At 40.4% G+C, this 23,594-nt stretch overlaps 1 protein-coding gene across 2 annotated transcripts in view; it reads left to right on the top strand.

Annotated features, from left to right (window-relative positions):
- Positions 1-23,594, top strand: part of ZNF462 (zinc finger protein 462) — a 68,447-nt gene that overhangs the window by 31,916 nt on the left and 12,937 nt on the right. Inside the window, exons 7-9 of one of the 2 annotated variants that reach the window (XM_009286289.2) lie at positions 3,341-3,532; positions 18,193-18,457; positions 20,788-20,924. In XM_009286289.2, the coding sequence (XP_009284564.1) occupies positions 3,341-3,532; positions 18,193-18,457; positions 20,788-20,924 (594 nt within the window). The remainder of the gene's footprint in view (positions 1-3,340; positions 3,533-18,192; positions 18,458-20,787; positions 20,925-23,594) is intronic. The other variant, XM_009286297.2, reaches the window with a different exon arrangement.

Genomic DNA, 23,594 nt, shown 5'->3' on the forward strand with positions numbered 1-23,594 from the left:
TGATTTAAAAAAAAAAAAAAAAAAAAAAGGTAATTTTGTCACTGTATCCAAAGGCACTTTTCATCTAGAAAAATGTAGGAGGGATTGATGGTCACTTGTACTTTGTTTCCTGTATCAATTTTGGATTTCACAGAGCTTGTGCCAGGACCCTTTTCTGTACTTGGATGGATATTGTGGATTAGCTTAATTTTTGCCAACCTCCTGTTGTATGGGACCATGGCATTCTGTCCTTTCTAGGAAATCCAACTGTATGCGGCAGTTCCAGTTTACAGAGTCCCACACCCTGTACGGAGGTGACATGGTTCTTTATTTTTGCCAACCGTAAAATAATGTTTTCTTTATGCTATTGTACTGTTGGGCTACGTTGTGTTACCTTGTTTGAACCTGCCAGATTTTTAGAGCCAAAGTTAGCATGCAACTAATACTTACTTCACACTCCTTTTCATATAAGTCATTGATTTACTTACTATGAATTCATGCTCTTGAACTTGATTAGTGGACACTCCTTGAAGGACCATGTTTTGCATCATACAAGAACACAACTTCATGGTTGCCTAGATAGTTCTTGCACAATGACTTGTGTAATAGGGTTTCTAAAGGCTTATGATCTGTTTCTGCCTCAGTCCATTTCTACCAAATAAATATTCACATCACAGAAAAATTGCTTGTATGTTTTTCAGTCAGAGCTTTGCTTTGTTGTGTTTTGAGTCAATCCTTCAGAAACCTGTACTACTGAATAAACATTATGAAGACTTTTCCTCAGACTCCCCAGTTTTTCAATAACACAGTGGTTCTCTGAACCTCTCTTTTGTTACCATTTTTTTCTCTCTTGTCAATCAACTCATTATCAGTTTATTTAGAAGTGGAAACTTCAATCCCCGTGAATTTTTCTGAAGTCTCCTGGAGATCTTTAAAATTCAGTAAAATCCTGAATCCTGAGGTCTTACTCAGTCTGCCTCTCTCCCTCATTTTCTGGGGATGCGTGAAAATTCAGTGGACTATAAAATGCATTCTTGCCTAACAGCTGGTACCAGTCAGTGTTTCTGGCATTTGTTTTTCATCGAGTATGTGCCATCTCCTTTGGCATGGAGCAGAACAGTTTACAGTATCTTTAAATGGGCTGTCTGTTGTTTTCCTCTGAACTTTTTCACCTGTTCTTTTTTTTTGCTTATATTTTTTGAGGGGCCTTTGTTAGCATTTTCTAGTGTCCTTGCTTCATTAGAAATGACACCGGATGTGCTGAATGCACAAATGGATGATTGTAAGACAGATTGGCCCTGCTCAGTTTCTGTGTAATCTGGAACATAATGCTTTGAGTATATATTTGGTGTTGAGACCCACTCCGTAAATGTTTAGATTTATTTATTTGTATGTGTATTAATATAATCATTTTATGAAATGCAAAGCTAGTAGTCAAAAAAGTTCAGAAGGCTTCTGTTAAGCCAAACTGTAGCCTTTCCTCTGCAATCAAACACATCCTTTCATGCTGATGTCCACCTGAACTGTTATGGCTGAATAGTGGGTGTATTTATTAGTTTTATCTAGATTGCTTAATATGTAATCGTCCTCTATTTGCTTTAATGTCTTGTGGTGCTTTTAAGTTAACAGTTCATTGGTGCCTACTGTCGTCCAGGAATCTCTTATACTGACAAACCATGAAGGTCTATATCTGTATCTCACTGGTATCTTATCCATTGGAGTTTCTTTTGTCCTTATATTATCCTGTTCCATTGAGCAGCTTGTACGTGCTATACAAAAAATGTTTTCTTTCCATCTGTACAAAGGTAATATATAACTGATAAAATAAGCAGGTGAGGAATGCCATTTGAAAAAAAAATGTGGACAATTTCTTGTTTCACCATTTCAGACTCTTAAGTGATCTGTTCTTTTTCAGATGTACCAAAAGAGGTCCTTATATTATCCTGTTCCATTGAGCAGCTTGTACGTGCTATACAAAAAATGTTTTCTTTCCATCTGTACAAAGGTAATATATAACTGATAAAATAAGCAGGTGAGGAATGCCATTTGAAAAAAAAATGTGGACAATTTCTTGTTTCACCATTTCAGACTCTTAAGTGATCTGTTCTTTTTCAGATGTACCAAAAGAGGCTTTTTAAGAGTTTGTATTTTGTCCCCATGATTAGCATAGTTTGTATGGAAGAGAGGGGTGGGAGTTATTTTTATGTAGGGTGGTTGCTAATCTTTTCGGGTGTGCTTACTCTGACTTGCTGTAATATGTGTGTTTTCACATTCTCTTTTTGGTTCACTTATTTCTGGTGTTGGAAACAATGCTGTTTGAGAACCTTGTTTGCTAAATTTGTTGAGAGATGGAAAACATGTACTGCTTCGTTCATTACCAGAACTCTACTTCTTCTCTTACTATTCATTAATATTACACTCCTATATTAGTTTTGGCACTTCATGTACAACTCATATGTGGCCAGTGTTACTCTTTTACATGGAAGTGGCACTTCCAAAACAATAACTTGGCACCTATATAATATCACATTGTTTGTGTTGGGACAGTTTCACTTTGTGTTCCAATTGCCTCCATGCTTAATGCAAAACAAATCTTGTCTGAGGATTTGTTTCCCCTTGTTTGCTGTCTCTATGGCTTGGAATGTATTCTAAATTAAATTCACTACTGTTCATTACTTCTGTTCTTTCACTTCTTTTTAGTGCTTTTTCATTTAACGCTTTCACCTAGCCTTACAGATATGCACTGTTCTTGGTACTGCCATGTTCACTTCTTGTAGTAAACCAACCTTGACGTGGTTACCAGTTCTATGAAGATTACTCGTGCCTAATGGCAGGTTTTTCATAAGGAAAATGCGACCTTCCCCAAATGTAAATTCCCCCCCCCCCCTTTTTTTTTGGAGGGACCTTTGTTAGCATTTTGTAGTGTCCTTCTTGCTTCATTAATAAAGACACTGGATGTCCTGCATGCAGAAACAGATGACTTCACCCTCTCTAGTTGCTGTGCTCCCAAAGAAATTTGGAAGTGCTATAGCTAAGTGACTCCATTTTCATCCCAGAGTCTGTTTTCTTCTCATACCATGCAACACAGGCATGCTAAGAGTCTGGTCTCTGTTTTTTGGCATCGGTCACTTTACAAGGATCTGCAGTTGTCAGAAAGCGATACTTTGGTCCAAAGCAGGTGTCTGTACCCACAGACTCCAGACTGCTCCAACAAGGAGACGTGCATAGCTTGTTCTCTTTGGGATCAGTCTTTCGCTGAAGAGTCCATGGGAATTTTACTGCCAAGTTAGTAAGAGAAGTGTGGGGGCCCCATTTTGTTTCTTTTGTGAGCTGATGACTTGCCTGTATTTCGCTCACCCAGGTGAACATGCCTACAAATGTTCCTCCTGCTCATTTTCCACCATGACAATCAGCCAGCTGAAAGAGCACTCCTTGAAAGTGCATGGGAAAGCACTGACACTACCAAGACCCCGCATTGTCAACCTTGCAGCCTCACACGCCCACCACACCTCCAAGAACCACACTCCTGCTGAAGAAGTGGAGGACTCTAATGGTAAGAGGTGCCTCAGAGCAATAATTTAATTGTCTAAGGTGCCACTTAATATTTGTATTACAAAAAACATTACAGCAGGCAGCTTGCCCAAAAAGCAGCTTCATTTGATCGTTAAGAAAAAACAGAAGTTGCATCAAAAACAAGAGTAAACGTGGTGTTGTAGGAAGTGACCTGCTTTAGATCCTCACCATTTCATACTACATTAACTTGTCCTGTCACCAGTTGACTTTGGAATATGTCAGTGCTGGCTTTACTTCTTAGCAGACATTTAAATGGTAGAAAACTTTCAAAGGCAGAGCTTCTGTTGATAGCCAGTGGGAAAGGGATCATCTAATTCCATCCACGCTCCTGAAAAACACCCCTTTATCTTGTTAGTAGAGCACTTCAGTGAAACCACATGATTAAGCTTAAAATGTGAACCTGTAATGATAGTAAAAGTAATTATTATTCTTGTCCTTGCTACAGAGGACACCAAAAGTACCTTCAGATATTAAGCTGCATCTGCAGGAAGGAGAATCTGAGAACCATTTTCTTTTCCATGCTTTCTTTGAAATCTGTTGATCCCCTTGTGCTGGAGGAGTATGCAGACGATATTTGGAAAGCAGCAGAGGAAGGGATGCTGTTAACAGAGAAAATGCGTATTCACAGAAGAGGTGTTGTGTGTGGTATCACAGCAAGTGTTAAGGCTTTTTAAGTGGTAGCTTATGAGGCATGTTTTGGGTGTCACTTCCTGCCAATTAAGAAAAGAGATGGTCTTTGGGAAGAAAATCTTAATTCCTGGGTGAGTTGCATTGACATAGGAGGAGAATGTAGGTGACTATAAATAAAAGGTTCAGACCTGCAGATGTTCAAGGAACTGGGATGGATGGAGGGCGTATTAGAAGCGGGGAAAAAAATACCTTTTTTCTAGAAGTTTGAGGGGGTCTTAGGTTTTTTTGTTGGTGCTGTTTTACTTGGGTTACTGGTGAACTAAGGATGGGAGGTAAATATTATCGGTAATCATTCTGTAGCGTTTTTGGTCTCCCATCTTCCCTTCTTTCCTTTCTCACCAGAAAAAAGTGTGAAATGAGAAAGAGTGAAAGATAAGAAGTAAGTTCAGAAAATGGCAGAAAGGAATTGAAAGAAAAAAGTAATCAGCATATAAATACTTTGTTGAAGAAAAAGAGAGACGTGAATAATATTTTTGTGGTTCAGCAAGTCACTTCTGGGGTCAGAATTGCAATTTTATCAAAAGATTTTGACCAGCTGCTCTCAGACTACCTTTTGTCAAAGGGTTGTCTGGAACAGTGCAATGAAGACTTACTAACTGAGCTTTTATTTTTGCTAATGCTAGCTTAAACTAATCCAACAAGCAGAGTACATCTTGTGATGTATTCTACTGCTTTTTTATTGCTTTTTAAAAAGAAATGTTCCGTTACTGACTAAGAAGTGGAGAATAATTTTCAGTGGCTGTCCTAGCCTTTCCCGTGTGTTAGCAATCTTTTGGTAGCAATGGTGTGTTGAGAGATACAGAAGGACAATATTTGAATTTGGGAAGGATGGTTCATTTACTCCTTTTTTTGCTTATCCCAGGAGCTCAAAGTCATGATTAGTGAAGTTAAAATTTGAGTGCAGATCTCTGTAGAAGGTAATTTTACAGCCTTTAGGAACTCTTCCTAAAAATTCATAAAAAGATGACTCTGTTAACAAAAGCATTTCATGTGGTTGCCTCTGTTACTTAGATCTATATTGCAGCCTGAAACCAAGGCAGAATTTGTCCCAATTAGCTTGATAATTTTTAAACAGGGTTAGTGGTTAAGTCACTTTGACAATAATAGAAGTCACCCACTGGGGAGCCAGTCATATGAGTACAGGTGTTATAATAATCGTGTTAACATTTTCAGCATTGCTTGAGGAAGGAATAACCTGTTTTAAGTAATTTTTTTACATTAGGAAGTTGGCTGCAGATCAAGTTAATGATGGCTGCTCTTATGACATCATTTATTTTTGGTTTTTAGAAGGGAATAAATCAATGTCTCTGTGGCCTAGGCCTGCAAGTTGCAGGTGATGTGTAGGACTAGATAAAAGACTGGTCCCAATAATAGGAAATGCAGGTCTGTGTGACAGGCACTGTTATGTCCAGCTGGAGCCAATATTAAGTGGGGCTCACATGGTGTAGCATAGTTGGGTTTTGCCTGTGTTAGTGTGCGTAAATAACCTGCAATGTGGGCTGCGATCAAGTTAATTCACTGGGGATGCAAAATTGAATCAGGGCTGGGGTGAAAGGCAGACAAACGGTTGCCTCATGTTACGAACTTGTTTTGTAGGTTGGTAGGTATGCAGCAGGCTAGCATAATTGAAATGGTTGCAGGAAGGGATGGTTGTCTGTGGATGAATATTTTGGTTGGAATAGGAACTAGAGCAGGATGACTTGGGAGATTGAGGAGCTAGCGGAACTTGTCTTGCCAATTGTTGAGCCCTGTAAAAATGGAGAAAAGGGAAAAAGGTACTGAATTGTAATAGCAGAGCGTGTGTCTGAATAGAACTGTTCTGGGACAACAGCCCAGTGGAACTTCTGCTGATGATTTTTTTTCCTGCAGAAATTGTTCCCTGAGGGGCCTTACTTAGAACATTTCTTTTTTTCTTTTAGGTTGATCCATTCATTAAAAGATGCGAATATACTTAAATTTCTGTGACTCAACTGTTTTAGTTCTGTGTTGGTAGCAGCAAGCATATCTGAAGTGTTCAACTATATATATCCTGGAGATGTTTTTGGTCCTTGATATACTTTTAATGGAAGTGAAGTTAAAGTGGAGTAGGTGCTGAACATTTTAGATAGGCCCATCCCTGAACTACATTGTCATTAGAAAGCGTAACAACCACTTTAGTGCTTGTATGCCTCTTTCAGGGCAGTAGTGTAAGAAGGTGATTGTGTTAGTGAGTCAGCAGAGAAGGCTTTCTTACAGAGACATCACTGGAAGATGCTGCTGTTTGTATCCTACCACTCTCTGCGTATTGGGTGATATTTGGATATGTAGGGAACCTGTTTTCATTGTATCTTAATTTAACTAGAGGTAAAGCACTCAGGTTTTTTTCTGGGGGGGAGTGATGTTGTTTTGGTTTGGGGGTGTTTTTCTTACAAACAGCCACAAAAAACCCAGCAAATGTTGATCATCAGTGCAACTTTTCTCTGTTTTGCATGGCATAGGGGCACTGAATGGTTTGTGGTGTCCAACTCTTGTTGAAATGATAAGGTTGCCATTGTGGTAAAATGTTCTTTTGCTCTCCCGATAGTTTACAGGTATTTTTCCTCTTGCAAGAAAGAAATGGTGGTGTTTTGACTATTTATTTGCATTTGTGTGGTTTGCTTTTTAGTTGTCCTTTACACTGAAATGTGGCTTAACGCTTTTGAGAACTTACAGAGTAAAAATTCAGTGTAAATTGAAATATTACAAACTGCTAGGAGGATTGTGTGAATCCCCTAACAAGATCTGTTTCCGTGTTCTTTCACAGTCTTTGTGAGAATCAGAACTTATATTCATGTTAATCTCTGCCCAGAAGGGTTGTATGGATTTATTGATGATACTGTCATCCTGTGGGGCAGTATGTGTCACAGATAAGGGTTTCCAGTGTTGCACCGTGCAGGGTCAGCTCTGTTCCTGTTGACTTGAGTGCAAGGCAATGGAATCCCACAATCTGCATTGTCAAGGCATAACATTGGAAGACTACTGTCTGTTTCAAAAAGGGAAGAGTTGGAAGCAAGGCAGAGATACAAAAATTGTGTGACTGAACACTAGAAAACAGAATAGGAAAAATAGCAACAGGTGTTATCTGCAAAGTGATCATCAGCTAAGGAGAAAGCACGTGGCAACAGACGCTGCTTCTGTAAGCACTGGTGTTATGCATGTTTGCTTGTATTCAAGGGCTGTGGAGGTGGTGGACTGCCTTCCTCTAATAAACTGGAGAAATCAGTGAGTGCAACCTATTGTCATAAAGCCCATAAAGCAGAATGACTCAATAGATTGATAAACGGTTTCATGTTATGACTTCACCCTCAGCAAATGCTTCTTGGGAGCATGTAAAATACTTGCCCTAAATTGCCCTGGCTAGTATTACTGCTTTTTTGAGTAGCTCTTTATTTTGTGAAAGTAACCCCTTTGGCTAACTGCGTTGTAGAGCGAAGTACCCCTCTTTATTCATATGGCTGGCAGATTTGGAGCCTCATAAATTTGTTTGTATCAAGACTGTGTGCAGTAATTCAAAATAATAGTTTTTTAATTTTACTGATTAAGAATATTGAATTGTCAAAATAAAACAATAAAGTGCAAGTGATACACTAGACAGACCTGGATGTGGCTTCTAATGTCTTCTCAGTCATGCTGCTATTGTACAAGATCATTCCTTTTTAGTGGTAACAAGTTCTTGAAATGTAGAAAGCAGCAGTGTGTGCCCTTGAAGCTCAATAATCATGATTTTCACTGTTGTGCAAACCAAACGGGATCTATCATTAATAGCAGCACACAGCACAAAACACATGCAGGGTCAGAACTAGATTTTTTGAGTTTCACAGTACATGGTATGTCAACATCTTCATTAAATTTAATTACTTGCAGCAGCAAATGCGTTGAAAACTGTGAAGTGAAACACCCAGTGCTGTGTTACAGCTTTTTCTGAACTTTAGCCTTTGCCAGTGGAAAAGAACTTTGCCTCATCTGGAGACTGAAATATAAATACACCTGCTTGCTTTGCCAGAGCTAGGCTGGGTACAAAACTGCTTGACTAAGTCCTGTTTCTGGGACTGATGTTTAAGAACTGTAAATCCCTTCCCATTTTTGTACACTTTCAAAGTGGATAATGCATAATCAGGATACGCGTCTTCTGTGGCACTTGACAGATGAAATCCTGAGGGGTGCAGAGGGCCTTTAGCAGGTTTGCTAAAGCAATTTCATGTACTACCAGAACAAGAGGAGAGAACAGTGGGAAGCAAGGAGCCTTTTCAACAAAATTCTCTCAGATGGTGCCAATGAGGCAGGATTGTTACAGTGATCCACTCAGCCACACAGCTCCCCCTTCCTTCAACCTTTCAGAAGAAAGGCAAGCTTTCCATATTCTCAGACATACTACCCCTGATTTTTTTTTTTTTTTTTAATCCATACCGTAGTTTGTGGCTGACTTGTTTATTTCTATTTGTGTGCACTGTTGCTCTTGATAAGGGATATTTTTCTAACCTTCCAATCAGGGCAGAAAGCTCCTAAGACCGTCCTCTTCACCTTTGGTGCTGTTTCTCTCTCATTGCTACTACTGTGTCTTAGTGTTTTATGGCTGCTGCTGTTTGGAGAAGACCACAATGGTCAGAGTCCTCACAGCCCGGAAACCTTGTATTAGAGCAGAAAAGCCTTTTCTTTGCATTTAGTTTGGGGTTTGGTTTCTTCTCGGGGGGAGGGGTTTGGAGCCCACTCTTTTGAAGTTTGAGACCCTTTTATTTGACTGTTGTTTGACTGGGGGGGCAGAGAGACAGTAGTGACTACAGGGCAAATTCAGGCAATACTTCAATACCCAATTGCTTTAATTGCAAGGTGAGCTGGAAGGATAGCATCCTTAACATGGATGCTAGATGGTGATCTGCGTACTGCAGAACAGAAGATGCCTCTGCTTTTGTAGTTACAGTCAGGCTGCAAAGAGCTGTCTACTTGTTCTGCCTGTTTCCCTGCTTTTGTGCCCCATAGGAGTGATGCTGCATGCTCACTTTGAAGTATCAGATTAATCCTTCTTCCTTGCAGGCTATTTTTTTTTTTCCCCGGCCATGTTCCTTCTTTCTCTAACCTAGAGCAAGTTTCTGCTTTCTCCTCAGACTTTGCCTGTCTTTCCTTCCCAGAGGTTCTGCCAGTGGCCACACTGCCTGCCAGTTCTTGTTAAAACCTGCAAGTGGCCACACTGCCTGCCAGTTCTTGTTAAAACTCTCCAGTACTTGTCTTACTTCTTGTGGTCAGTGTTAAAGTAGTTATCAGAAAATCAGAAAGGTGGGAACTTTTCTCCTGCATCAGATTGGCAGGGATTGGTGGAACAAATGCAGGGCTTGTTTACCTCCAAGTTTACTGAACAAACTCTTCACTGTTTCAAGGACCTAGGGCACTGGGGATGACCTTCTCTAACCTAGAGCAAGTTTCTGCTTTCTCCTCAGACTTTGCCTGTCTTTCCTTCCCAGAGGTTCTGCCAGTGGCCACACTGCCTGCCAGTTCTTGTTAAAACTCTCCAGTACTTGTTGGTGTGTCTTACTTCTTGTGGTCAGTGTTAAAGTAGTTATCAGAAATTAGATCAGGTGGGAACTTTTCTCCTGCATCAGATTGGCAGGGATTGGTGGAACAAATGCAGGGCTTGTTTACCTCCAAGTTTACTGAACAAACTCTTCACTGTTTCAAGGACCTAGGGCACTGGGGATGACCTTGTTCTCTGCAGCTCTCTTCCACTGGTGTATAGTTGTTTGGCTTTTGGCCTTTTCCTACAGCATGTTGAGAACAGTTTTGTGGCTGGTGGAACAGAGGGAGATGTTTATTCTGTCGTTGGCTGTGGTCAGGGGGGTGTCAGCTTGCTGTTCATTGTGTTCTTTTCTGGTCCTGAGCTTTTTGTGTTTGAACTGAATGGGTAAAGGCAAAATTGATATTCAACAGGATGGAGACAGGAACTCATGCAGCTGGGAGAAGGTTGCTGTCAGTCTTTGTATGGATTTGGCCAGCCTGCTGTGATGGGATTGATGTGATACTGAAAGACTTGCCTTGTAGAGAGAAGACAGAATAAGTTGGTTAGGTGGATGAAGTAATAAATGAAGTGAGAAACATCTTCTGGATTCCTTCCGGGCAGACAGAAATGACCTGATTGCACCCACAGGGGTAAGAAAGAAGCATATCTAGACTCCTGTTGTTTTTTTTTCCTGAGGGTTTTGCTTTCTTTTGGCTCTGATTTTTATGTTCAGGATAGGGGACGAACTGGTAGGTGATGCTCTCTTAGCTGTCACGTACTACTGCTGTCCCTGGAATTTGTGATCACTCTATACAGAGTAAAAAGATGCTATTGCTGTGAAGGGATATGTGGTATGACTTGACCAATGCTATGCAAGAGAGCATTTCTGCAGGCTGTTGTTCCCACATGTTAGTAGCCTTCTTGTGTAAGCTGACTGATATTCTCTCTGTCCCCTGAGACTCCAGTTACTTTCTATTGATCTAAAACCTGCTAGAGGGATTTGGTGCTTGATGGAGAGGTAAAACTCCTTTGCTCATTTTAGGTCTGTTGAAATGGACATATGTCATCATCCTAGTTGACGGCCCAATGTTTGATGTTTAAGTAGCTGCTTTTATTTCTTCTTTAAGGGACATTCTTACTACATTTTGGTACCACTGCTTGAAAATACTACCCGAAGTGATCTGATCTCAGAGCTGGTGATAGAGATGAGGCCTTTCTGTTAGCAATAATAATAATAATGTCAAGGTGTATGCTGGAGGTCTCCAGAACAAATGACAAGTTCCTGAGCTCTATGATTAGAATGGATCCTCAGTATCCATATATTGTCACTGTAATTTTAGGGCCAGTTTTAAAGCAGAATGCAAAAAATAAAGCATGATGAAGCTGGATTTCTTCCCCCTCTTCATTTCAAGCTTAGAGGCAAGTGAGCATTTAGGTGACAGCAGCATGTGTGTTTGTGGCTGTGTGTTTGTATTAATACAAATACTTAAAGGTCCAGAGCAATAGAGAAGGAAATGTGGAGCGCTCCTGAAAAATATCTGATTAATTGCCCTTAAAAATGAGAAGGAAATCATAGAGCATAGTAGCATGAGAATGGTTCGGTTACCGGTGCCAAAAAAAAATTGCTTGGTAGATTATTGTCTGAGTGAAGAATCATCGAAGTAGGAAATCTTTGTAAATTCAGAAAAGAACCTGTTGCCAGTAAGTCCTTTTGGCAGATTGGTTAAATCAGCATCTTGCGAAAGCTATTTCCAGATCTGTTTGTGTTCCTCTCTTCTGTAAGTGCACTTCCATTTATGAGGTTTAAGTTTAGCTCAACAGAATAAGGAATAGCTAGGCAACTTTTTATTTCATGCATTTTATGGAAATAGGTAAGCACATAGAGATCCCAATGTTTGACATGTAGCAGAAGTCTTGGTTTTAGGTGCCACCCTCTATTTAGACAAAGGAATTTTATTCCTTGACTAACAGATGATAAGAATATAGGGTTGAAACGTGACCAACAGTTTGAACTGTTCACCCAGTAAAAGCCAGTGGCAGCAGAAACATGGATATAGTTTCTCATCTCTTTTGAATGAACAAGATTGCATAGTCCATGTATCTTTCTGTTTGCCCTCTTCTGAGCCTTAAACATATATGTAATATCTTTTTCACAAAAACTGGTCCAAAATGATCCAAAAAGTGGCCTTTACAGATAATGCTGAAATAAATTCCTCCAACAAGGTTTTGGGGTTTTGGTTGGGGTTTTTTTTTGGTGTAAATCCTTTAAATGGCCATTTTATTCCAGGGCTTTATTTTCTTTCCTCCATGATTACTCTTGTCTTTTGGAGTATGCAAACAAGGACACAAAGTTTGTTTCCATTACATCTCGTTCACAACATCCTAGCAATGTAAAGGTTCTTTAGTAGAAATCAGAATTTACGTAGAGGAGTAGGTTCATATTCTGTTTTCAAACATGTAATGAATAAAAATTCCTCTACTGTATGGTTACCTAAGCTTCTTCATGAATGTTTTGTTGCATCCCTCTGAATCTTAGTCTCTTCTATCTTCCCCTCCCCTCAGCTTAATTTATTGCCAGAACATTTCACCCTCCCACATATTCTTCCTTCCAGGTCAGTGCTGCATGGCATAAAGTGAACAAATGTGTGTAGTCTTGACAATCTTTGTATGACACCCTGCTTTGCCACCTTCCCACTTTTCAAGCTGTTGCGATTCATGACTATATGCTATCCTGCCACTCAGTAAGCTGGTAATTTTGAGTCCCATTGAATTTCAGAAGGGATTATGTTCCTAAATCTCGTAAGTTCCACTCTTAGCCTTACCTTATGCCTTTTAAAAGAATAATTATTATTAGTTCAATCCTCCATGCTTTTGGCCATATATTTTGTGTTTGTTGGTATTTTTTGGTATAGTATTGCATCTTGATTTGGTTTCACAAATATGTTTCTATCCAGAGCAAACCATTTGTCTGCTGCTTTTCTTAATTCCTTGGAATTTTTCTGTCATTCTTCATAGAAATCTCTTTATGCGAATGAATTCAGAGAAAATTAAACAGCATTCCAAATATTTTCCTTTTGGTCTCTTTAGGACTCTTTCTCACAGACCCATAATGTCCTAGGCCTGTGTTGTTACTACATTCGCTTTTTTCCCCCAAAAAGCATTTTTAAGCACTTTTTGTTATTTATTGTTTTTTTCTTATCTCAGGAGCCAAACATCCCCTTCCCCAGTTTCATTTGTCATACAAATGCTGATCTCTTTTGACTTTGGTTGATGTTTCTGTGTGGATGTACCAGGAAAGCATGGCGTCTTCATTTTTATCTCCCACTGTCTCCTTGTGGTCATTGAGCTATTCAATTATTAGTAGTTTGCAAATGCAACAAGCTCACTTTCCAGAGTACTCCAACAGTAGCTTTTTCCTGAACAGTGTTTCTCTTCCATCCCTATCCCTCATTGTGCAGGCATGCAAATGCTTGTATTAGATGCGTCTAGTTCTGTTCACCCTAAAAGGATGAAGCAATGGTTTGATTTCTTTCCTTTAATAAGTACTTTTTCCTCTGGTTTCTGAACTGCTTCTCAGTGTCTCTTACTTAGACATGTCCAGGTATATTTCTGGTCTACTGTTGTTTGGTTTAGGTGTCTTGTTTTAGTGTGTTTTGCTGTTGCGTATGTGTTCATCAATAGCTCTGAAAATACCTACAGATAACTAAAACATCATTTAATTTCTGAGTAAATTTATGTATCCGGATCAGAATCTTTAGTTATTTTTTTCTTCTGAAAAGATCCCAAGTTTTTCTTCTTTTAAGTATCTGAAACATGTTATATGCTGCAGAGGATCCATGGAAACTTGGATTTTCATTTTGCTTCTGTGGTGGGTTTTCATTGTAATTTTTTTCCCCAGTGTATGATCCCAGGGTCTGCAGGTGTATATCAAGCTGCATTTTCACAATTGCATTGCATTGCATTGTAGTGGAGACTGTGAATGCTCTTTTGGATGAGGTAGTAACTTCCAGTACTGTTGACAGACTCATTGTGCCAGTCTTTGTGTCTGTACTCTGAATAAAGTTTTCAGGGTGGCAACATCACTTACCAGGCATTTAAGTGTTTTAGGCACTCTGGAAATGCTGTCTCTCTTCACCCTGTGCAGAGACGCTATGAGACTTACTTATGTATTATTACTAGCACGCAGTAGTAATTTAGATATGGCTGTGTTGATGGGGCATCATGTGGACAGTCATTTCTACTGCTTTCCTTTCAACTAGTCATTTCTGCATTTGGGTATGAGAATGCTGTTTGTTGTATACTGAGGGTAGATTCTGCGGTCTTTTAGATCCATAGGTGCTGGCAGGGATTACACTACTTGCTAGCCTTGTTATTCTTCCTGTGCAGGTAGTCTGTAGGTAGATGTGATACATGAAATCTCAAATTGACATTTGCAGCATCGCCGCTGTTCTTCCATTTTTGACTACATCAATTACTGTTAATTTTTGCCTCTTGGCATGACGTAGGTGTCCTTTCTTTTACGTCAGATCATCCCATGCTGTTATCTTGCTTTTGGAGTTGCACAGTGAAGTTCTTCCATTCATTTTGGATGAGATTACTTTTCAAAATGTATCTCGGTATTTTTGGTGGGGGCCTTGTTAGTTTGATTGATTGTTTTAAATCAGTCAGGGCTAAGTAGTCCATTTTCTTTCCTTGCATTGCATATATGAACATGCTTTATTTTCTTGTGCTGCCTTGAGGCTGCTCAAAGAAAAAAATGCCTTTTTTTTCCTTAACATGTAATCTGTACTTCCTGGTGTTTCATTTTTCTTCCCCTTCATGTTTTCTCTTTGCCTTAGTGTTTTACATTACTTAATACAAATTCTCTTAACTCTTCCCTTTGCTTATTTTAATATCTTTCTTCTGCTTTCTGACTTTGATGTAAGCTTCTAAGGTCATTTTACTTTTTTCAAACATGGATAGCTAGAACCTCTTTCTGCTCCAGGCCAAGGTTGTTAACACTTTCCCGGAGTGCTCCCAACCCTTTGTGCTTGGGGTGCAGGACAATGACTGAGGTGGAACTTGCATTGTGTACAGCCATGACTCAGTTGTTGGTCAGTTCTGAAGGAAAAGCTCTGCTCTCTTTCTCCTTCATTCTCCACTCTTACATCCAGGCATCCTGTTGTTGCAGCAACATTGCCAAAAGGTGTCCAGCAGGTTGGTGCACAGCAGCTTGAGGCCTGTGTAAATGCTAAGGCTCTTATAATACTTGGTCAACATCTTAAGTCAGCCCAGCACTGAAGTACATGCAGAGCTGTTTGGAACATCAGCCTGCTCTTCCAGCAGGAGTAGAGGAAGTGCCCATGTAGAAGTGTTCTGCCAATTTAAGGCAGCGCTGTTGCTCCTTGGCTGTGGATTTGCCTCCCTAGTCCTTCTCTCAGGTACTGCTTTTGAAAAATAAATTAAAAAATCCAAAACCTCAGCCCCATCATCTGTTTCTTATTTACTGGCAGGTCATTCTGTGGTGTGTGCTAAAACGCATGTTTGGAAGCAAACTCAGGTCAGTTGCTATCTTTCCACTGCCTTCACTTGTTTTGGAGTGGGCATGAGAAAGTGTGGTTCACTGAAGTCAGTGGAAAACCTCCCATGCTTTTAGTCGGCTTTGGACTCTGTCCGAAGTGTTCCTGGTGGAGCTGGGTTGCACCTGCATGCTAGGATAGCTGCCTGGCAAGCTGATTCTCAGAAACCAACAGAAGCCCTATACACATGTTAATTCTGGGTGTTTTTCTTCAGGAAGTGCTAAATCTTGCACTCCAGAAGGATTGCAAAATAATGAAAGCATTTGGCAAGGGAAAAGGGGAAGAGTACACAGGCAGAACTAGGGACATGCATGCTACCATTGTTTAAGTGTAAGACTCTCCGTATAAGCTCTTCAGATGGCTTTTTTTCTGTAAATATAGCTATCTTAATTGTAACAGACCAGTATACTAAAAAATGTAAGGTGGCCAGCATGAATCCTGGTTGAAAGAAAGTAAGAATTCAAAAATTAAAGGTAGAATTTGCTTTTGGCTGTTCCTGATGACAAGGCAAGCTACTTCGTGTACTTTTTTTTCTGTGGGAATAGACAGGTAGCTATCTACTTTTGCAGTTTTCACATACCAGATGCCATAGAAGTATGTAAATATCCAATTAGTTCGAAAGCTGGAATAATAGACACCAGATCATAGGGGAAGTAAAAACATCTGAATTATAGTAGATCTTCCAAAACTTCCTTGTTCTGAAAATAATAATTTTTAAACCTGTAACTTTCTTAGCAGTGGATATCACCGAGACTTTGGCTAGGAACCTTGGTGATGTGATGGAAATTTTTGATCCCTTCTTCCTGAGGAAGGGAACAGTAAGCTACAAACTAGACTTTAATCTGTACGCTACAAGTAATTTGACTAGTACACATACAAAAAAAACTGTTTCCTGTGCTATGATCATTTTTTAGGCTGTCATATCCTTGTCAGGAAATCTGTCTAACTGTGTTTTGAGCTTTTAGAAGCATTGAACCCTGTAGTCCAGACACCAGGCTGCAGATACGCAAGTCAGCAAATCTGCTCTGAACCATGCATAGTTTTGGGCCTTAAGGTCCTGTTCCAAAAGAGGGTGAGCGCACGGTTGCTGCCTTTGAGGGCGAAGAGACTTCTGCAGAGGTTTGCAGCTCCTCAGGCCTGTCTTGTGCCAAAGCAAAGTAAGTGGAGAGCCTGTTACAAACACAAGAAAAAGAAAGCCTTCACATTTGAATGGGTGGAGCTCACCGTGAGCCCTCATGGTGAGCAAACCTGCTGTAGACATGGTGGAAACAAGAGATGATAAGTGCTGCATTGTAATCCAGCCTCACTTCATGAGGCTTGGATAGGAAAAACAAAAAGTATTTCGTTCATTTTACCAGAATCTTTCATGTCTCTGCCTTTGTCTTTGCTGTACACCTGGTGATGAAGCCAGGGGAGCCCGGAGACATTTATCTCCTGCTTGTGTTTGTGTGTTTGGGTTTTTTTTGTTGTTGTTAGTTTGTTTTTCATTTCTCGGGCATGTATAACCCCCTTCTGTGGTAGTGAGAAAAGAAAGCAAGCATTTTACTCTTTTGAAGACAGGTGGAGAAGTCCCCACACCGAGTGCTGTATAGGCCTGTTTCCCTTTTGTTTCTCTGTACTAATTGGTTAGAATGGACGTTGTTAAGTTCCCACAAGTATGTCTGTTAGAGAATTCCTACATATCCAGCCTCGGGGAATTAAGCTTTGGAAAATGAAGTATCCATCAAAGCAGGAGGTGGCTGGTACAGTTTGTATCCCCACTTCCCCGACCCCCCCCCCTTGCTTTTTTTTTTTCCTCCTTCCAGAAAGCTTAAGAAAAGAGCCTTTTGTCTTCTTTTCAGGAAAGTTACACTGAAATTCATCTGTGCTTTATTCATCTGCTTTTATTTGTGCCATTCATGAGCAGCTGTGGGTTATATAGGACAAAGCAGATGAATTCCTAACCTCCACATTCAAGCAGTGTGTTGGGAAAGGTTCAACACCACCCTCCCCCGCTCCTTTTTTGGGGGGTCCAGCTAGAGTATTATAGCTTTCAGTTTCAGTACTGAGACATCTCTGGACTGTGTTTCTCCACATCCTATTAAAATGGTGTGACAGAGTTCTGCTGGGTTGTAGAAGGGATGCGTCTATACAGACATACCTACATAAAGAGATCTCTTTCTCAGTATAGCAAAACATAGCAGCTTCTAAGGAAATGTGGTTTAGAAGTTTGCTTTACTGGAATTTATGATCAAATATCTTTTTTTCCAATAATGACTTCATTTCAAACATCATCAGCTAGGAGACTTGAATTTACCTTTTGTGAAGGCTGCTTCAAATGTGACACAGTAAAATTGTATCATCTCGCTGAAGTTAACTTTTGATGTGGGTTTCTTAAATGATTCCATGAATGAGTAGGGAAGAGTATCCATTTATTTTTCCTTTCTTTTTTTTTTTCCCTTTTAGATAGGCTATTTAACATGTATCCTGTGCCAGATCTTCATCTTGTGTAAACTGGCATAAGACATTTGAGAGGATCTGGTCTGATTTATGCACTAAACACATAAACACTTGGCAGTATGATTAATGTGCTTTACCTTCACAAATTAGAAGTGTCTTAAAACCAGACTTCTTTTTAGACTAATTTTAATTTAAATCTGTCACTTCTCCCCAAATCAGATCTCAAAAGCATAATTTATACTGATCACTTTTTAAATTGTAGAATACAGATTAGGTTAGATTAAGAAGTGCTACATCTCTTAACCCCTTCAGAAAGCTGTCAGCGGATTTCATAACAAACATCTTGCTCAACCCCCTCTAAAAGCCAATAGAGGTTGGAGGAGGCCTCAAACCTTTTTAGATTTGTTGATCCACCTGGAATAACAACTTTCTTCTGTTTCTCTACAGACTCTTCATACTCTGAGCCTCCTGATGTTCAGCAGCAGTTGAACCACTACCAGTCTGCAGCTTTGGCCAGGAACAACAACAACATCAGCCCAATCCCACTTTCCGGGAGTGCTGCAGGAGTCGAAAAAACGGAAGCCATCCTTAACTGTGAATTTTGTGAATTCTCCTCGGGTTACATACAGAGCATTCGGCGTCACTACCGTGACAAGCACGGAGGGAAAAAACTCTTCAAGTGCAAAGATTGTTCCTTTTATACAGGCTTTAAGTAAGTAGTGTGCAAAACAGATAAACTGAACTCATAAGGTGTTTTTTAGCACTTGAAAAAACTTCTGAGATCTTTGAGAGCTGGCTGTAGCTAACAGAAACATGACCACTGCTGACCAGGGAGAGGAACATAGGAAATGCCATGCCAGATCACAGCAGCATCCGTGTAATCCATTTTCCTTTCTCCTACAACAGCCGGTACCATCTGCTGCAGACGAAAGCACAGTAAGTCCTTGCAGTAGGTTTCACTTGCTGGAGGAAACGGTACAGGTAGTACTTTTTCCTCAGCATATGCAATTAGAGGGCTATCCTTATCCTCAAGTGTGAAAATTTTCTCTACAAAAATAAGGTCATTTCCTTGTGCAACCAGCATGAAGCATGGGACAATCAAGTGTCCTGGGGAGACAGGAGAATTTATATCACCTTTCTGAAGAAACCTCTCTTATGTAATTTTATTTCTCCCACCATCTATCTAGCTGAAATGCAAAGCATTCTCTAGCATATCTGATAGCATATAAAGACATTTCAGAAAATCCAATTAGATGTGCAAAATTTAAAAACTCGGTGCTCTGTGTGTGTGTGTGTGCGCGTGTGTGTGTGTGGCAAAGCATTCTCTAGCATATCTGATAGCATATAAAGACATTTCAGAAAATCCAATTAGATGTGCAAAATTTAAAAACTCGGTGCTCTGTGTGTGTGTGTGTGCGCGCGTGTGTGTGTGTGTTTTTAGCTGCTGTTCCGTAAGGAAAAAAAAAGGCCTATGCACCTGTGCTGTTCATCATTTCTTCCTGATATGCTGGACCCTCGAGCGTAACAGCCTCAGTTGACATTTAAGGTCTCAAACTTGTTAAGTTCTTAGGAGACTGGTGACAGTAAGCAGTATGACTGGATAAAGGGGAGGAGTTCTGTTGAAGAAAATGTTGAGCACAAACCTGAGAGAATCCACACAAGAGCAACCTCTAGTTACATGTCTCTAGCCTCTGTTGCTTCAGCCCCTTGCTGCCTCTGTGGTAAAATTTGCTGCTTGTGCTTTATACCTTGATTGCTATCTGTCTTAAAGATTACCAGCAATTGCCAGCTCTGTTCAATCTGTTCATATCTTGTGAGTGCCATTTTCTTCTACCTGGATGAAATGAAATTGTCTTAAATCAAGCAGCATTTAAACACGTTAATAGTTGCATAAGGGAGTAGCATTCTTTCATGTGGTGTCTCAAACATTCAGGAATTAAGCCTTGCTTCTTTTAGAAGCACAGTATGTTTTCTGTCTTTAAAAAGGGGGGGGGGGGCAAAAAAACCCCATACCAATCCCCTCTTCAATTCACCATAGAAACTTAAATGCATGAAAGCACTCACTGAAGTTCATAGAAATACACCTGTAGAATTCAGTAGTCGCTGGATCAGGCCCAGAGCCAGTTGTGTTAGTAAGTTGCTTTGTGTTCAAGCTATCAGTCTTGAAGAACTTCAGAGACTTCTAACTCTAGTTCAATGTGGCAAGCTCCTTAGCTTTTGCAAGCTGTACCACTGCTTTAGGAAAAAATGATCGAGTTCCCCAAGTTCGCAGACACCTCTCATTTCAGTAGTTGAGCTTGTGGTTAGATAGGTGTACAGTTAATTTCTTCTGTATGCATGTCTCTTGCAACTTTTAAGTATGCAGCCAGTGTAATGCCAGCATGAATTTTTTTGTTCAAAAGTACTGTGGAGTATTCATTCATTCCTCCACGTTAATAAGTAGAGTATTCTTAGTCTTGGATTTTCAGATCCTTATAGCTGATGCTTTAAAACTTACCTACTCAGTGCCAAACTCACTGTGAATGCAAGTCTGTTTTGTATCCTGGATCTAAACATTTTAGCTGGTTTTGGGCTTGTCCTACAAAGACAGAGGTGGTTAAGGATGTTATCTGCCTCCAGAAATAAGCCTGTCCTCACCTCTGCAAGTCCAGAACAGTTGATAGATTTTGTTGAACTTGCTAAAAATTTAATCTTTGCCAGAGAAAGTACACTGAATATTTTAGCCTAAAGACAAATAATGAGCATGAAAGATGGGAATTCTTTTGCTATCTTAACTATAGCAATGTGACTATAGGGCGACCCATGCAAAAGAATATCCTGTCAGAATGAGTGTTTGTTACTTGAGGATACAAGCCTGCAAATACCTCTGCTCATGTGTTACTCATGTGAGTAGCCCTGCTGAAATGCCATGTGGCACTGTGAAGACAAGGCTGAGTGGTATCTGTACCATTTTACATGACACATCCCTTATAGAGCTGTGACACTTCATCGTTCCCTGCACACCTCTTCTGACTGCTTCCATCTCTCCCTCCCGTTTCACAGATCTGCTTTTACTATGCACGTGGAAGCTGGGCATTCGGCAGTTCCTGAGGAAGGACCCAAAGACCTTCGCTGTCCTCTTTGCCTATATCACACCAAATATAAACGCAACATGATTGACCATATAGTTCTGCACAGAGGTAACAATATCCCTGTATGTGTCTGTATCTGATGAGGGGAATGTTGAACAACGCCCTTGTCTTTCAGACTGGTTTCATTAAATTTTCCCCTCTCTGTACATCATTAAATTTTCCCCTCTCTGTACTTGAGGACAAGTATGTTGAATAAGTCATCAGCCCTTGAGTATCTTTTGTTTCATTTCTAAATCATGCATCTTATTTATTTCCTGTAAAATTCAAAGTTAGCCCTGCTGAAACAGGGCAGATTTAAAACTGTTTTTAAGTTATTCCTCTAGAGAGATTAACAGTCATCAAACACCTGTTTAGCAAGAGTTGCTCTAATTTACAGCTCTGATCTAGGCCAGAGTTGTTTCTTGCTTATGTCCTTGTTATCATAAAGGCCTTGCTATCATAAACTCTGTGACAACGTGTATCAACTAACCATAGAGGCCCCAAAATATCCCTTGATTAATTGCTTGAATTTTTTCTCTTCAGCTTTCTTAGGATCAAAACAAGAATTATAATATTTTTGTTTTTCTTTAAGACTCCTTTTCTATCTTCACCTCTCCCTTTTTTTAAGCCATCTAAAAGTGGGATTAGGGATTTCTATATTCTATTAACTGTGGGCTTGCTAGCTCAGAAGAGGCAGCTGTTTGGGCTCTCTGGGTTGGGATTCCTGCCCATAGCTATCACACTTGATGCTTGTAGATGGTCTGTTGGCTGCCGAAATCCAAACCCATGTGTTGGGATGGCACTCTGCCTGCTTGCAGGTTGGGCAGAGTTTCACAGTAGGGTATTGGTGGTGAGCAAACACAAGTTTTGCATGCCATCTTTTTCCTGGAGGAGATCCTGGTGTGACAAGCGCTATCGTAATTCCTTGTAACATACAACTTTTCAGTGTTGGTAGCTTAAAGTCCTTCTTGTACCAAAGCAGTGAGGTTGGCAGAGTTCATACAAATTTCTGTCTGCTAGCAGGGCTATTCTGAGGGAACATCTGGGAAAAATGACCTGTCAGTGACTCAGAAAGCACATTACAAAGCTGCCTTATTTGGTTGTAAGAGTTTGGCAAGTGCTTTAGCTTTTACTTCCTGTCTTTGAAGGTGTTGCTGTGTCGGATTTTGCCCAGCTTCAGGGCATACTCCAGAATTGGCTCACTTTAGAGCAGAGGAGGATTTACTTAACCCCTGTGCAGGGGACCATGTGGTTCCAAGTGCTGCCGAGGTGTGCTATGTTTTGTGGCTGTGCCAGGGCTTCAGTGGACACCGCCAGGGCTTCAGTGGACGCCGCCAGACCTTTAAAATACGTATAGACAGGCTGAGGGAGAACTGGATGGGCTTAGTTAAGGTATTTTCCATCATGCATAGACTTGACACTGGGAATGTCCAGTTGCAGAAGTGGAAGAGCACTTCATGAGTTCAAGCAGCTGTACCGCCTGTACAGAGCTGTTTCTGACCAATTGCAAGGAGGTGGTTACCTCCTGGGTGACACTGTGGATCTGTTCTTTTGTAGAGCCGTTGTTTCAGTTGTACAAACCAGCCTTGAGCCTTTGTGCTGCTGAAACAAAGCTGATAGAAAAGGACGTAATGGTATACCCACTAGAGCACTGGGAGAGGTAAAACACAGTAAGAGAAGTTTTAATGCAAATGGGGTTATAGCTGATAAAGAATCTCAGAGGCCACTGAGGGAAGGCTTTCTCTGGCATCAAGCATCCAGGTAATAAAGGAAGTAGGGACCTTCCTTAAAGTTCTTTCTGGTGCGTATATGCAGCTAAAAAAACCTCTACCATTGTGTTTAATTGTGTGGCATCTGAAGCAGTCGATTTTGACAAGATTTAACATGCACTGTAAGGGAGACTGAGGAATGGTAAAGATAGTCTGAGATATCCTTCCTTTTTTGTAGCCATTGCATTGGTAAAACAAGGGCATAGACCTGAGCTGTGGTCCAAGAAAATTAGTTTTGAGGTAGGTGGAGTGGTGCAGTATGTAAAATCAAGAGTGAAGTATTTAATCCATTCATAGTTAATGTTCCTCCTGTGTAAAAAGACATGTTTACAGATGCGTGACTCTTGCGTGACTTCTAAGTTGCTGCACCCCTAATCCTTGGTGAAACAGCATGTGCTTGAAATGGAGAGTATATTTGCCTCTTAATCAGTGGCTACAGAAGCTGAGTTTTACAGGGCTAAAGCATTGTTAGCTAGAAGCCTGAATGCCTAGTGAGGAAAAATTAGGCAAGGAATTTTCTTCCGATTAAGAATGAGGGCAAACAGGAAGCTTCCAAGAGCCTCCTTCCATGTATCACCTATCATCCGTGTAAAACCAGTTCACTCTCCCTTCTGCGGGTACAGATGGAGCACAGACTTATTACAGGTGGCCTGTAGCAGGGGACTGACACAGCTGGAGACTGCTATGCAGGTAGGTGAAGAGAAGAAGTTTGGCTCTCAAGTTCTTCCTGCCCTTTGTGACAGGCAAGCCTGGAGAGAGGAGACACAGAGGACACTGAACTCTTGCTCTGTGGCCAGCAGGGGTGCTGGCCTTTAATTTAGTCTGGACAATGCAATTAGCTTTCATTATCCCTTCCAGTAGCATTCCCATCACACATTTTGAAACACATTGGTGTTTTCCAGGGCTGAATGCAACTTATCAAGTTCACTACTGGGTCTACTTTAAAATCCTTGGAGCATTATTTTTCCTT

Source organism: Aptenodytes forsteri, unplaced genomic scaffold (genome assembly GCF_000699145.1).
Source record: "Aptenodytes forsteri isolate BGI_AS27 unplaced genomic scaffold, ASM69914v1 Scaffold412, whole genome shotgun sequence".
Classification (NCBI taxonomy): Eukaryota; Metazoa; Chordata; class Aves; order Sphenisciformes; family Spheniscidae; genus Aptenodytes; species Aptenodytes forsteri.